General features: G+C 38.5%; 1 protein-coding gene across 9 annotated transcripts in view; it reads left to right on the forward strand.

Moving 5' to 3' along the window:
- The window catches only part of FERMT2 (FERM domain containing kindlin 2), a 100,791-nt gene that overhangs the window by 41,486 nt on the left and 44,016 nt on the right, over window positions 1-15,289 (forward strand). For all 9 annotated transcript variants that reach the window (XM_058293418.2, XM_058293416.2, XM_012518664.4 and 6 more), the window contains exon 3: window positions 4,954-5,187. In XM_058293418.2, coding sequence (XP_058149401.1) covers window positions 4,954-5,187 — 234 coding nt within the window. The remainder of the gene's footprint in view (window positions 1-4,953; window positions 5,188-15,289) is intronic.

Consider the following 15,289-nt stretch of genomic DNA (forward strand, 5'->3'; position numbering starts at 1 on the left):
AAATGCCTTCCTTAGAGGCTGTATTAGTTTGCCAAAAGGCTGCCGTTGCAAAGTACCAGAAATCTTTTGGCACTGGGCACTGAACCCAAGACCTCCCATGTCGGAAGCAGGTGTTCAACTGCTTGAGTCACACCTGCTCCCTCTGTTGGCTTTTATATATGGGTTTATTTGGTGTGTAAAGGCTTACAATTCTAATGCCATGAAAAGTCCAAATTGAGACACCATCAGAAATGCTTTCTCATCAAAATCAGCTGCTGTTGATCCCAGTGTTGCTGTGTGGTGAAACAAGATGGACACCAGTCTCTGTCCAGGTTTCAGCCTTGCCCTCTGGGATCACTCTTTCCTCTTGAGCTCTATGGGCCCAACCTCTTGTGGCTTCATACTTTAAGTGATCTTGTGGTCCTTTCTCTCCTGGCGTAGGGCTTGTTTCTTTCTGGGCTTTCTATGTCAGTTGCAGCTGTTCCTGCTCTCTTCCCCAGTTTCAGCTGTAACCTGTCAGGCAGTGGCTCATCTCTGCCTGGGGCCTCAGCTGTTTGAGACTTTTCACGTGGCAGAATAAAAAATGGCAGCACTCTCTCTCTCTGTGTCTGTCTCTCTGGGTGAATCCTTTTATATCAGACCTTGCACAGGATTGGGGACTCAACCTGAGTCACACCTCATGAACATAGTCCAATAAAAAGCCCTCCAGCAATCTTAACAAGTAAGCTAATCAAAGGCCCCTTGGCTGAATTTAATGCAATCAAAGGGTCTCACACCCAGAGGAATAGATTAGTTTACAAATATGATATTTCTCTTTTCGGGGCTCATAAAATAACTCAAACTACCACAAGGGCATAGCCATAAAATCAGTTTAGAGAATAGCTCCAGGCCAAAGTATAGGGGCCTACCTAATCCTTTCTGTGTACAGGTATTTTCTTGTGCATATGCTTGTGGCCCTAAGAATTTCTCCCATTTACACGATATTAATGTCTCTCTTCCCTAGGAAACAGTTTTCCTTATAGTCCTGGGAACTGCACAGAATTTCCTACAGCTAGTCGTTGCTTGCTCTAGGCAGCATGACTTGACATTCTCCTTACAGCCTTCTCTAAGAGAGCTCATTGAGCTGCTTTCTACTCCCAGGACAAGTTCTGGAACAATGAGTCCCTCAGGCCACCATTAGATATGCTCCGCATTTATTCATGAGCATTGGTCTGCTCCTTCTGGAACCAGGACCAGAAATCCTGGAAGTATAAGTCAGCTCCAGTGGGGACTAGCTAGGGCACCAGGAGATCCTACTGCTTTTAAGTAGCTTCTCTTTTTTTTTTAACTTGACATTAGTCCTTTAAGCACTTTAACAGTTTTCTGTAGCTTCCAAGAAAGATGTTTCAAAGCTTCTATAGAAGACGGAGCTCTGAAGCCTCTCACTCCACCAACTTGAATGGGCCGAATCACTATTCCCCTATTCATTGTTTATTTGAGTAGTTGAAGTTTACAGAAAAATTATGCAGAAAGTACAGAGTTCCCAGGTCCCCCCTCCAGATTTCCCTGTTATTAAGATTTTGCATTGGTGTGGTACCTTTGTTACAAGTGATGAAACAATATTATTTTAGTTATACTATTAACTCTAATAGATAGATTACATTAGGGTTCAGTTCACTCTTTGTGTTCTACAGTTCTTTGATTTTTTTGTTTTTATTCTTGTAATATATACAACTTAAATTTTCTCATTTTAATCACTTTCAAATATACAGTTCATTGGTGTTAATTACATTCACAATGTTGTGCTGCCATCACTACCATCCATTACCAAAGCAAATTGCTTCTTTAGTTAAACTTTTACCTGTAATTTTATTCCAAAGAGCTACTCAGTTACTTATCAGTTTGTGTCTTTGCTGGGCCACATTGTTTGGTTCTGTTCTTTATTGTGTCCTTACAATGTGTTTTCTGCCGTGCTACCATAAAGAAACAGCAGTTTGTGTTTTTCTGATTTTGCTTTTTACCATACAATCCATCAAAAACATACAGTCAGTGACTTTCAGTTTAGTCACAGAATTGTGCATTCAACTACCACAGTCAATTTTAGGACATTTTCATTACTTTTCCCCCAAAAAATCCCATAACCCTTAAATTCCACTATTATTGAACCTTAGCATTGGTATAGTACTTTTGTTACTATTGAAAAAAAAATTACAATATTACAGCAGTACTGTTAACTATAGTTTTATTAGTTGTATTTTTCCCATATAACACCCTATTATTAACAACTTGTAATAGTGACATTCTTTTGTTCTAATTCATGGATGAACGTTCTTGTATTTGCACTGTTAACCACAGTCATCATCCATAGCATGGTTTTCTATGTTATACAGTCCCAAGTTTATCCTAGCGTCCTTCTTTTGACATCATTTCCCTTTCAACCACAGTCACATCCATAAATCAGTGCAGTTAATTAACTCAAAATAATGCGTTACCATCACCTTTAGCCATTTCCAAACATTTACAATCAACCTTATTAAAAATTTTACACACGTTAAGCATCAGCTCCCCACACTCAACCCTATTCTGTCTCCTGGTAACCTATACTCTAGATTTTAACTCTATGAGCCTAATCATTATAATTTGTTCATATTAGTGACACCGTAAAATATTGGTCCTTTTGTGTCTGGTTTATTTCACTCAACATAAAGTCCTCAAGGTTAATCCAAATTGTTGAAGCATCAGGACTTCTTCATTTCTTCTTTTGGCTAAATTATAATCCATTGTCTATATATTATACATTTTGTTTATCCATTCATTCATTGATGGACACTCAGGTTGTTTCCTTCTTAAAGAAGGCAATGGTAAATAATGGCACATATGACCATTGATGTGCAAATGTCTGTTCACATCCTGCTTTTCTTCTGAATGTACATCTAATAGCAGGATTGTTGGATCTTTTGGCAGTTCTGTATTTAGCTTTTTGAGGAACTGCCAGACTGTCTTCCATAGAGGCTGCACTCTTCTATGTTCTCACCAACAGTGAAGAACAATCCTATTTCTCGACATCCTCTCTAGCACTTGGAATTTTGTTTTTGTTTTTGTTTTTAAATAGAGCCCATTCTGTAAGGTATGAAGTGATATCTCATTGTGGTTTTGATCTGCATTTCCCTAATAGCTGATGATGTTGAGCATCTTTTCATGTGGCTTTTATTTTAAAGATTTATTTATTCACCCCCCACCCCCTAATTGTCTGCTCTCTCTGTGCGTTCTTCTATGTGTCTGCTTGCCTTACCTTTTAGGCAGCACTGGGAACCAATCCTGGGACCTTCTGGAGTGGCAGAGAGGCGTTCCATCTTTTGTGCCACCTCAGCTACCTGGTCTGGTGCATCTCTTATTGTCCCTCCTCTGTGCCTCTTTTTGTTGTGTAATCTTCCTGTGCCAGCTCTCCACGTAGGCCAGCTTGCTGTGCAGGCCAGCAGTCCTCTTGGTCCAGCCGCACAGGCCAGCTTGCCTTCACCAGGAGGCCCCCAAAATTGAACCCTGAACCTCCCGTATGGTAGACAAGTACCCAGTCGCTTGAGCCACATCTGCTTGCCTTTTCATGTATTTTTCAGCCATTTTTCCCCCTTTGCTTAGAAGACTTTGTTTGGTTAGTGTTCTTTTTTTAAATCGATTCCCCTCTTTTTGACTCTTAAGTGCACTGACAGTTTAACATATAATTGATCCAAAAAGTCTTTCCTTTTATTGCTACTTTAAAAACTGGCTAGAGTTGGATTTTATTGCTTCAAGTTTATAATTACGATCTGCTTTATGTAAGGGTAGCCAGATCTTGTATAAATTACATCATTTCCTTTATTTGATTTCACTTAATTTGGTTGCATAAAGCTATTAAATAATTTAGCAGATATTAATGTTTTCTGTTATACGTGCACCAAAATATTTTTCAGGAAAGAGTGGGACATTGTGACTTCGTTTTCTTGGAATGTATTTGGAAAAGCATGGTTGGGATGTAGTTTGTTTTTAAGGTTTCCTATTTAGGTTACACTTACGCGTGTTTTCTTTTCCTTACTCTTTTTCTCCTAAGATATTGGTTGTTGTTCACTTTGGTTCTCCATCTTAACCTTTTACATCCCTAACCCACCTCAGCATAGTTCTCTAACCTCACAAATTCCAGCCTTCTCACTTACATTGTCATCAGAATGTTGCCCATTTCTCAAGGCTGGGCTCAAAACTCACCAACTACATTTCTTTATCATTCTTTCTCTTTCCGCTTAGGTAGTTCTAATTGTCCTCTAAGTAACTCTGTCATTTCTGTGTCACTTTATTGTATACGATTTGTACATTATTAGTCATCCTGTGTAGTCTGCCTCAGCTACTTTGTACATTGGCTTTTCAGGGCAGAGAGAGTGTTTTCTTGGCTGTTATATTTCTTTTTTTTTTTTAAGAATTATTTCATTTATTTCTCTCCGTTTCCCCCCTGCCCCAATTGTCTGTTCTCTGTGGCTATTTGCTGTGTGTTCTTTTGTCCACTTCTGCTGTTATCAGCACCATGGGAATCTGTGTTTCTTTTTGTTGCATCATCTTGCTGTGTCAGTTCTCCGTGTGTGCGGTGCCATTCCTGGGCAGGCTGAACTTTCTTTTGAGCTGGGCGGCTCTCCTTACGGGGCGTACTCCTTGCCCGTGGGGCTCACCTACGCAGGGGACACCCCTGCATGGCACAGCACTCCTTGTACGCATCAGCTCTGCGCATGGGCCAGCTCCACACGGGTCAAGGAGGCCTGGGGTTTGAACCACGGACCTCTCATGTGGTAGACGGACGCCCTGTCCACTGGGCCACGTCTGCGTCCCTGTTGTGTTTTTTTTTTACCTGCCACGTAACAGGCACTTAGTTGTTAATCATTTGTATTAACTTTCTAGTTATTTAGTTTTCTGCTTTTAATTTCTCTCAAGATAATCTTGGGAATTCTAGTGATTTCTCTATTTGTTTTTTTATAGATGTAAAAAAAGATTGGTCTGACCATGCTCTCTGGTGGGAAAAGAAGAGGACTTGGCTTCTTAAAACACATTGGACGTTGGATAAATATGGTATCCAGGCAGATGCTAAGCTTCAGTTCACCCCCCAGCACAAACTGCTCCGCCTTCAACTTCCCAACATGAAGTATGTGAAGGTGAAAGTCAATTTTTCTGATCGAGTCTTCAAAGCTGTTTCTGACATCTGTAAGACTTTTAGTAAGTATCGGATAAATTCTTTATTTAAAATATGATTTGTATGATGTATATATTACTGATGACTGGCATTTAGTTTATCCCAAGGGGTGGGGGTTTGGAGATAAGGTCTCTATGTATGTGTGTAGGAAATTTTTAGTTCGTTATTTAAGTATTTTATTACTATTAAAATGTTGGATAAAGTGGGTTGGGGAAGTATCTTGTAGATTTATAGAATTTCATCAGATATTTATTATGTAATATTACATTCTGATGATGTCATTTATTTTCATAAGTTACTATTTGATTTTAGAGGTTATAGTCCAATAATATAAATTTTATTCAGATTATTCCAGCTTTGGCCAATGAACACTCAGGTTGGCTCCTTTTAGCATGTCCCCATCTTCTTTCTTTCTCTTTAAAATTTTTTTAAATTTAAATTTTTTCATAGTGTTTTTTTTTTAGTTAGGCCAGTAGAAATGGGGGAAAGAACAGAGTGTTCTGAGAAATGGGAGAGAAAGATGGAAATACCAAGATTTGGTGTGGGCTCCTCTAGGCAGAGAGAGCCCATAGTTTGTTTTTGTGTGATGTGGTGGAAATCAAGGATTGAACTCAGATTGGGTTGTAATAAAAGTTATAATAAACAAAGCTGGGAGAATGAATGAAATCTCAGGGAGTTTTTATGATTAGCATTAAGTATTTTAATTTATACACAAAAGCTTACTGGAAAGTCTGTCCATTCATTAAAAGAGTAAAGAACAGGTTTTTCTTATTTTTTTCCTTCAAATTTTTAATTTGAAATTATTTGAAGCTTACAGAAAAATTACAGAACTTCATGCACACCCTATATCTAGACTCACCAATTATTGACATTTGCCACATTTTTCTTATCTCTTTACATACCCATATGTTCTCTCTTTACATACCCAAATTTTTCTGAAAAATTTGAATGTGGATTAATCAAGGCCCATTTACCTTTAAAGTGTATATTTTCTTATGTAACCCTAGGTATCAAACTCAGAAAATATAACATTGGTATACTATTTTTATCTAATTTACCATCCAAATTTCAGTTTGGTCAATTATGCCAATAATGTTTTTTATAACGTTTTCTGTTCAGTACAGGATCTTGTATTTTATTTTGTTGTAAATTCCTTTTGGTCCCCCATAGTTCCTCAGATTTGCTTCACATTTTTTTGTTTTTGGTTTTTTAAAAAAATTTTTTTCAGGTCAGTGTTCCGCACAGGCCAGCTCTATGCACGAGCCAGCCCATCATCACCAGGAGGCCCCAGAAAATGAACCCTGGAGCTCCTGTATGGTAGATGGGAGCCCATCTCTTGAGCCACATTCACTTCCTTCTATGGTTTTTAAAAGAATTTTTATTCTGGTAATATATACAACATAACATTTCCCACTGGATCTACCTACAAGTATACAATTCAGTGGTAGTTACATTGACAGTATTGTGCTGCATCACTGTCATCCATTATCAAACCCTTTCCATCACTCTAAACAGAAACTGTACCAATTAAGGTTAATTCCTTATTCTCCACTCTTGTAGCCTGTATTCTAATCTCTGACTACAAATTTGCATATTCTAATTCCTTCATATAAGTGAGATCACTCTGTCTGTCCTTCTTGACATTGATATTTTTGAAGAATACAAACTAGTTTTTTGTTGCTTTTAAATAGACTGTTACTCATTTGGGACTTGTCTGATGTTTCTTTATGATTAGATTTAGACAGTGCATCCCTAGCCAGAATATTACAGAAATCATATTATGCCCTTCTCAGGCAATCACATCCAGAGATACACGTTGTCCATCTGCCTGTCACTGATCATGTTATTTTTTATTATCTGGTCAAGATAAAGTTTGTTTTTTCCACTGCATAGTTACTTTTTTCCCTCTGGCAACAAATAAGCAATCTGTGGTGAGAAGTTTAAGACAACATATATATCCTGCTCCTCAGTAAATCCCCTTCCTCCATTTTTAAATATTTATTTTTGAAACTAGACAGTAACATCTGAAATTGCTACCCTCTTAAATATCCCCTATAGATGTCTCAGTTTGTATTAATAGCAAAATATCATATTTTTCCTTAAGTAATGTATCCTCTTTAATACAGTTTTGATTAAAGGTGTACACGTGTGTATGTCGGGATGGAGGAGTGAATAGGGATGTCATCAGTGCAAAGTGTTTGATTTTGACCATCAGCTGGCATTGTTTGTCAACCTATTAAAATCAGTGTACTTAAAGGAAAACCCAACAAGAAGGGTGGGATGATTGTCAAGATGAAAATAACCTGACTGTTTTGACTTTTAATGTTGTACAATGTTAATTGCACAGAGGGGAAAATATAATGTAACTGTTTTAGTGTTTTAATATATACAATTTCTTTTTAAATCTAAGAGATAAATGATCACGGTAGCTGAAAAGATGCAGAAGGTCTAGGCAAAAGAAAAGATACTTAGGTAATGGGTATCCTTTCTACTCTTCAAATAGCTGGTTTTCCATGTCTGCAGACATGCACACACACTGCAGTCTTTTGGGGATTGGTACCTTCTTCTGGAAGTCAGCTTGGCAATATTTATCAAAATTTAAAATGTGTTTACTCTCCTTTGACATAACCATCCTACTTCTAAAATAGTCAATAATAGGAGAAGTTCAAAGATGTATTTATAAAGATGAAGATTGTAGCATTGGTTTATATCAGGGTTGGGAAACTAAGATGCACAGCCAAACCTGACCCACTATCTGTTTTTATAAATAAACTTTCATTGGAAGTCAGCCATATTCATTCACTTATATAATGTCTGTGAACGTGCTTATGCTTAGAACAGCAACATTGAGTAGATATGACAGAGACCATGTGGTACACAAAGCCTAAGATATTTACTCTCTGCCTCTTTACAGAAAAAAAAATTGAATGATTTGTCCACTATTGTATGTGTGGAGAAAAGTGCCATGGTGGCTGCTGGGTGTGGGGAATGGAAGGAAGAGATGAGATGTGGAGGTATTTTTGGGAATTGGAGCTGTCCTGGGTGGTGCTGCAGGGACAATTACCGGACATTGTATGTCCTCCCATGGCCCACTGGATGGAACGTGGGAGAGTGTGGGCTATGATGTGGACCATTGACAATGAGGTGCAATGATGCTCAGAGATGTATTCACCAAATGCAGTGAATGTCTCATGATGATGGAGGAGAATGTTGCTATGGGGGGAATATTGAAGTAAGGGGGGTGGGGGGTATATGGGGACCTCATATTTTTTTTAATGTAATATTAAAAAAATGAATAAAGCCAAAAAAATAAAAGATAAAGTGAATATATAGATTTGGGGGAATAAAAAGGCAATTGTGACATGTTGAGTGAAAAAATAAGCTCCTGAGGGCACTCATTAGGTCTTTAAGGTTTGATGTTATATCAGAATAATCAGTAATGTGTATGAGGCTCATAGTAGTTTCTTAGCATAACTGCTATGTATGTATAGAATCATCGTATTTATGTTTAAAATATATTTGTGTAGGGATACATTTGGAACAGTTTCATTAGAATGTTGACAGAGGCTATCTTGGTGAAACTGTCCTCTTTTATTCCTGCCCCTGTCCCCATTTTGGTTGTCAGTTGGTTGGTCTTTTATTGAAATCTTTTCCTTTTTTGTTCATGAATAGCTGGGATTTCACTGTACCACTGTTGATGTTATCTCTGATGTCATGAAGGTGACAGCCATCACCATTGCAGCTCATTGACTGTGCATCCTCCAGAATTTCTTTAATGGTTCCTGAGAGTTCTTTTGCTAACGATTAGTTCTGCATCTGTCACAGATATTTCTACTCTGCTTAATGTTTTTCTGCTGCTTTTCTGTTCCTGGGCAGTTCCGATAGGGTGGAAGCAGAAGGTCCTGCCTCAGGGCTTTTCTGAGTGGTCAGTTTCACCATAATTTTGGACCTTTCTGGTCCCCAATTGACTAAGTGATATCCTGAGAAACCTTTTTTGGAGACAGGCCCAAGGGCTGACCTCAGGGACCAGAGCAGATGTGGCAGCAACTTCTTTTCCCACTTTTGCAACTTAAGGACATGACTGATCTTGCTGGGGTTGAACTTGGGTGGTATAGCTGAGACAGTGTTGTATGAACCAGATGTAGGTAGATGGCAGAAAGAAACAGGTAATTGGCCTTAAAGCACACTCTTCTTATTGCTATTAAATGTTCCTTAGAAACATGATAAATTTTTCATGTGTATTAGGAAAGGGGAAGAAATTTAAGTTGTAAACCATTTAAATTAGAAACCAAATTCTGGCCCTATTTCCCTTTTTTTTTTTTTTTTTTTTTGCTCATGAACTAAGAATAGCATTTACATTTTTAAATGATTGGGGTAAAAAAAGAAGATAAAATTTTGTGATATGTGAGAATTATAAGAAATTCTAATTCCATTGTTCATAAATAAAGTTGTATTGGAACACAGATATATGCTTTTGTTTCTTTATTGTCTGTGGTTGCTCTCACATTATAAAAGCAGAGTTGAATAGACCTTCAAATCCTAAAATACTTATTCTCCTCACTCCCTGAAAAAGTTTGTCCCTGAATTAAGTGATTGGGAAACCCTGCTCTAGTGGTATGTTTTCCCCTTCACTGGAAACTTAACACTGAAGTACTCTGTATTTGGTCATTTTTCAGGAAATAATTATCGTTTCTGTTAATTATTTTAGGTTACATAATATTCAAGCCATGTAATCAAATAATTCCCCAAGTTAAAATTAGCTCATTTGAGTATAGTCAACTTGGTTCATTAATTTAACTCCCTTGTATAATGGTTTACTCTTGTGGCTCTTGCTCACTGTAAGAGCAACAGAATTAAAACTAAGAAAGATAATGAAATTTCTGTTCTTATCAAAATAAATCATTACCTAAGAGTACCAAGTAACATGAAGGGTATGCCAAGTTCTGAAAAAGGACAGTGATGCAAAACAGGTAGAACACAACTTTTTTTTTTAAAAGGGAAATAGCTAATCTTGCTGAACACTGACAGACTTTTCAAGTTTTTTATTTAGTAACAACTATCTTGGTTTCATTTTATAATTCAGCTCTTAAACATTGCTTTATTGTAGTGATTAAATGAGGTTTTAATTGCATTTTTTGTCCATCTTGAAAGAAACACATAATATAATTCTGTTTAACTTTAACTATAGTTTTGCCTTTTCTGTGATGTGTCTCATAGAATCATACAGTATGTGGTATTTTGTGTATGCCTTCTTTCATTTAGCATAATCCTTCTGACTTCTATGCTATTGCATGTATCGGTAGTTAAACTTTATTGCTGATATTCCATTGTATGAATATTCTCCAGTTTGTTTACTCATTCACCAGTTGAAGGGCATTTGGGTTCTTTCCAGGTTTTTTCACTAATAGTGTTTAAAGCTTTTATGAACATTCACTTGAAAGTCTTCAAACATAGTTTTCATTTATCTTGGGTAATTACCTATGAGTGGGATTGCTGGATCCTATGGATTAAGGTAAGTGGATGTTTTAAATTTATAAGAAATAGCCAAATTGTTTAGGTGACTCTACCAGTTTTACATTTTCACCAGCAGTATTTGAGGGTTCTAGTTCCTCATATCCTTTGCAACTGTTTTTTAGTTGTAGCTCTTTTAGTAGATGTGCAGTAATATCTCCTTGTGGTTTCAGTTTCCATGCCCTAATGAGTAATGATGTTGAACATCTTTTTAGGTGTTTGGGCAAAGTGTCTGTTCTACGCCTTTTATCCATTAAAAAAATGTATAGTGGCTGTGTGTGTGTATAAAGTATACAATTCATTAGCATGAATTACTTTACACTTGTTGCTACTGCTCACCACCATCCATTACCAAAACTTTTTCATCACTCTAGATAGAAACTGTATCCATTAAGCAGTAACTCTCCATTAACTGATAAATCTACTTTCTGTCTCTGAATTTACTTATTCTAGATATTTCGCATAAGTGAACTCATATACCCCTCCTCAAACATAGTTTTCCCTGTTAACACTTTACATTAGTGGGTACATTTCTTGCAACTGATGAAATATTATTTTAATGTGCTATCATGGTTAGCATTGTATCCTTTTTAATGTAAGCATTTCGAGCTATAAATTTCCTTCTCAGCACTACCTCCACTGTATCCCATGTGTTACAGTATATTGTTTTCTTTTCCATTTGCTTCAAAATATTTTCTGACTTCCCTTGTGATTTATTTTTTGGTCCATTAGTTGTTTGAGTGCATTGTTTAATTTCTACATATTTATGCATTTCCCAAATCTCTTATTGATTTTTTAAAAAGATTTAATTTATCCACACACACCCCTTGCCCAGCCTGTACTTGCTTTCTGCTCTCTGTGCCCATTTGCTGTGTGTTCTTCAGTGTCTGCTTGTCTTCTCTCCTTTTCTTTAGGAGGCACCAGGAACCAATCCTGGGACCTCTGACGTGGGAGAGGGCACGCAATTGCTTAAGCCACCTCAGCTCCCTGGTCTGCTGCATCTCTCACTGTCTCTTCTCTCTCTCTCCTTTGTTTCCTCATCTTGCTGCACCAGCTCTCCGTGGTGCAGGCTGTCAGCTCTCTGCAGTGCAGGCCAGCTTGCCTTCACTGGGAGGTCCTGGGAATCAAACCCGGGATCTCCCATACGGTGGACAGGAGCCCATTCACTTGAGCCACATTTGTTTCCTTTGTTACTGATTTTTAACTTCATTTTGTTACACATAAAATAAACTGCTGGGGGCCCTGAGCTACTTAAAAAATGAATGGGACCCAAGCATGTATTTTTATTATTTATCAATTCTTTAACTTCACAAGCAATTGTCATGGGCCCATCTAGTTAAGAATTGCTTGATGTATTCATAACTGCTTGAAGAACTAGTTAACAATATTTACTCTTCCAGTTACAGTACAAGGTGGCTTGTGAACTGGGCAACAAATGATCTAGGACTTAAAATGTCAAAGTGTGGATATGTAGCACAGTTATTCTTAAGCAGTCGGAATACACCAAAGACACTGGGAAGAACTTTTCTAATTTTTTATGCCTGCTTTCCTCTCCCTCTAAACATGATTGTGGTGAGTTGTGATAGAGGCATGCTGTATCTCTCAGGGATGATTCATTTTCCATTTTTCTGGACCTCTTGGGTTTTACATCATGTACATGATTTACTTTGAGTGACAAATGGGTGAAGAGAGATATTTCCACCACACTCTGACTCCATTTAATACTGAAACAGTGTAGACAACTGATTATTCAGAGGATTGGAATTTTCTAATGCTTTCCATTTCTCCCAGCATGTCAGTGATTGCATTTGAAGCTGAAGGGACACAGAACTGAAAGTACAACTCATAATTCATTAGTTCTCTTAGCAAGTTAAATCTTTTTTTCCTTTAAAAGTAGTCTATGAAATGATGATTCCGTTCTCTTAATTAGATGGCTTAAAAGATATACTGAAATATCTTCTCCCCCCCCCCCTTTTTTTTTTTTTTTTTTTTTTTTGCGCCCATCTGCTTGTTGTTGTTGTTGCTGCTTGGTGTTTGTTTTCTTTAGGGGAAATTGAAACTTCCGTGTGAAGGCGGATGTTCAACTGCTTGAGCCATATCTGCTCCCCTGAAATATCTTGGTTTTTGAATCTTCCTAATCGTAATAATTAATGTCAATGCAGCTAACCCCCAAAATTGCATTCAAGGATCAAGGATAAATTGGGGTAAATTGGATTAATTCAGTTATTCTTTATCTTATTTGAATATACAAGAGTGAAGAAAATCTTTGAGTTTTAATTGTGTAACTTTAAAGAATATGCTGTAATATTATTTCATAATAAAACTATTTTTAACTTTGAAAAAGAAATCAAGCCTGTAAACTTCGCTTTTTTTGTGTGAGATACCTGTGCTGGGGATTGAACCCAGGACCTCATATGTGGGAAGCCCACATTCAACCACTGAGCCACATCAGCTCCCCTGAGTTGGCTTTCTCGGTTGTCTGGACTTTTTTGTTTTTAGGAGCCACTGGGGATGGAACCCAGGACCTCCATGTGGGAAGCAGGCACTCAACTACTTGAGCCACATCCATTCTCCCTGGAAACTTTTAAAGTGACAATTTAAGGAAAAATTATTTAATTTTAACACTTTTTTTTTTGCTATTTAGTACTTGATAAATATTTACCCCAGATTTATTAATAATTAAAGAGGAGTTAATGTTCAACTACTCACTGGTTACTTACCTGAAAGAGAACACCACCACTCCACCCCCCAGAAAATAACTTGTTTTAATAATAACATTGAGGGAATCGGACTTGGCCCAATGGATAGGGCATCCGTCTACCACATGGGAGGTCCGCGGTTCAAACCCCGGTCCTCCTTGACCTGTGTGGAGCTGGCCCACTTGCAGTGCTGATGCGTGCAAGGAGTGCCATGCCATGCCATGCAGGGGTGTCCCCCTTGTAGGGGAGCCCCACGCGCAAGGAGTGTGCCCCGAAAGGAGAGCCGCCCAGCGCTAAAGAAAGTGCAGCCTGCTCAGGAATGGCGCCGCACACACGGAGAGTTGATGCAGCAAGATGATGCAACAAACCTGTGCCTCTGACAACAACAGAAACGGACAGAAAGAAGAACATGCAGCAAATGGACACAGAGAACAGACAACTGGGGCCGGGGGAGGGGGGGAGGAGAGAGAAATAAAAATAAATCTTTAAAAATAATAATAACATTGAGGTGTAGCCAACAAACAAATGAATACATTTTTAAAAACCCATATTGGGGAAACAGACTTGGCCCAGTGGCTAGGGCTTCCGTCTACCATATGGGAGATCTGCGATTCAAACCATGGGCCTCCTTGACCTGTGTGGAGCTGGCCCACGCGCAGCTAATGTGCACAAGGAGTGCCCTGCCACGCAGGGGTGCCCCCGTGTAGGGGAGCCCCACTCGAAAGGAGTGCACCTTGTAATGAGAGCCATCCAGTGCAAAAGAAAGTTCAGCCTGCCCAAGAATGGCACCGCACACACACAGAACTGATGCAGCAAGATGACACAACAAAGAGAGACACAGATTCCCATGCCGCTGACAACAGAAGTAGACAAAAGAAGAACACACAGCAAATGGACACAGAGAACCAGACAACTGGGGCCGGGGGGAAGGGGAGAGAAACAAATTTAAAAAAAAAATCTTTAAAAAAAAAAACACCCCGTATTGTTATTAAAATGACTTCTTTGGACTTTTTCATCATTGGAGGATGTGTATCTAAAATGAAGTTGTTTTTAAGGAAGCAAATCCTCTTGGTTTGTAGTGATTGCTTACATGTGAATTAATACTGATTTGATTAAATTGGGAGAAAAATGAGTAAAGGAAGGAAATATAGATAGCTTAAAAACCCATCAAAATGTACATTAATGTTAATCTGAGAAATGTAAAGTAAAACAAGGAGTTAACATTTTTGAAATGAGTAGTCATATTAAAAAGAACAGGCATTCTTGCTCCATTTTTAAAAAAGATTTATTTCTCTTCCCTTCCCCACCCCCATCGCGTTGTCTGCTCTCTGTCCATTCACTGTGTGTTCTTCTGTGTCCACTTGCATTCTTGTCAGTGGCACAGGGAATCTGTGTCTCTTTTTGTTGTGTTATCTTGCTGCATCAGCTTTCCATGTGTGCGGTGCCACTCCTGGGCAGGCTGCACTTTTTTCACACTGAGTGGCTCTCCTTATGGGGCACACTCATTGGCGTGGGGCTCCCCTACGTGGGGGACACCCCTGCGTGGCAGGGCATTCCTTGCGTGCATCAGCACTGTGCGTGGGCCAGCTCATCACATGGATCAGAAGGCTCTGGATTTGAACCGTGGACCTCCCATGTGGTAGGCGGATGCTCTATCCGTTCAGCCAAATCTGCTTCCCTTAATATCCTTTTATGTTTTTTATTTATTTATTTTTGTCTTTATTTTTTTAATGTTACATTTAAAAAATGAGGTCCCCATATACCACCAGTCCCCCTCATCCAACGCCTCCCCCCATAACAACAACCTCCTCTATCATCATGAGACATTCATTGCACTTGGTGAATACATCTTTGAGCACCGCTGCACCTCATGGTCAGTGGTCCACACGATAGCCTACACTCTCCCACAGTCCAC

Source organism: Dasypus novemcinctus, chromosome 3 (assembly GCF_030445035.2).
Source record: "Dasypus novemcinctus isolate mDasNov1 chromosome 3, mDasNov1.1.hap2, whole genome shotgun sequence".
Taxonomy (NCBI): Eukaryota; Metazoa; Chordata; class Mammalia; order Cingulata; family Dasypodidae; genus Dasypus; species Dasypus novemcinctus.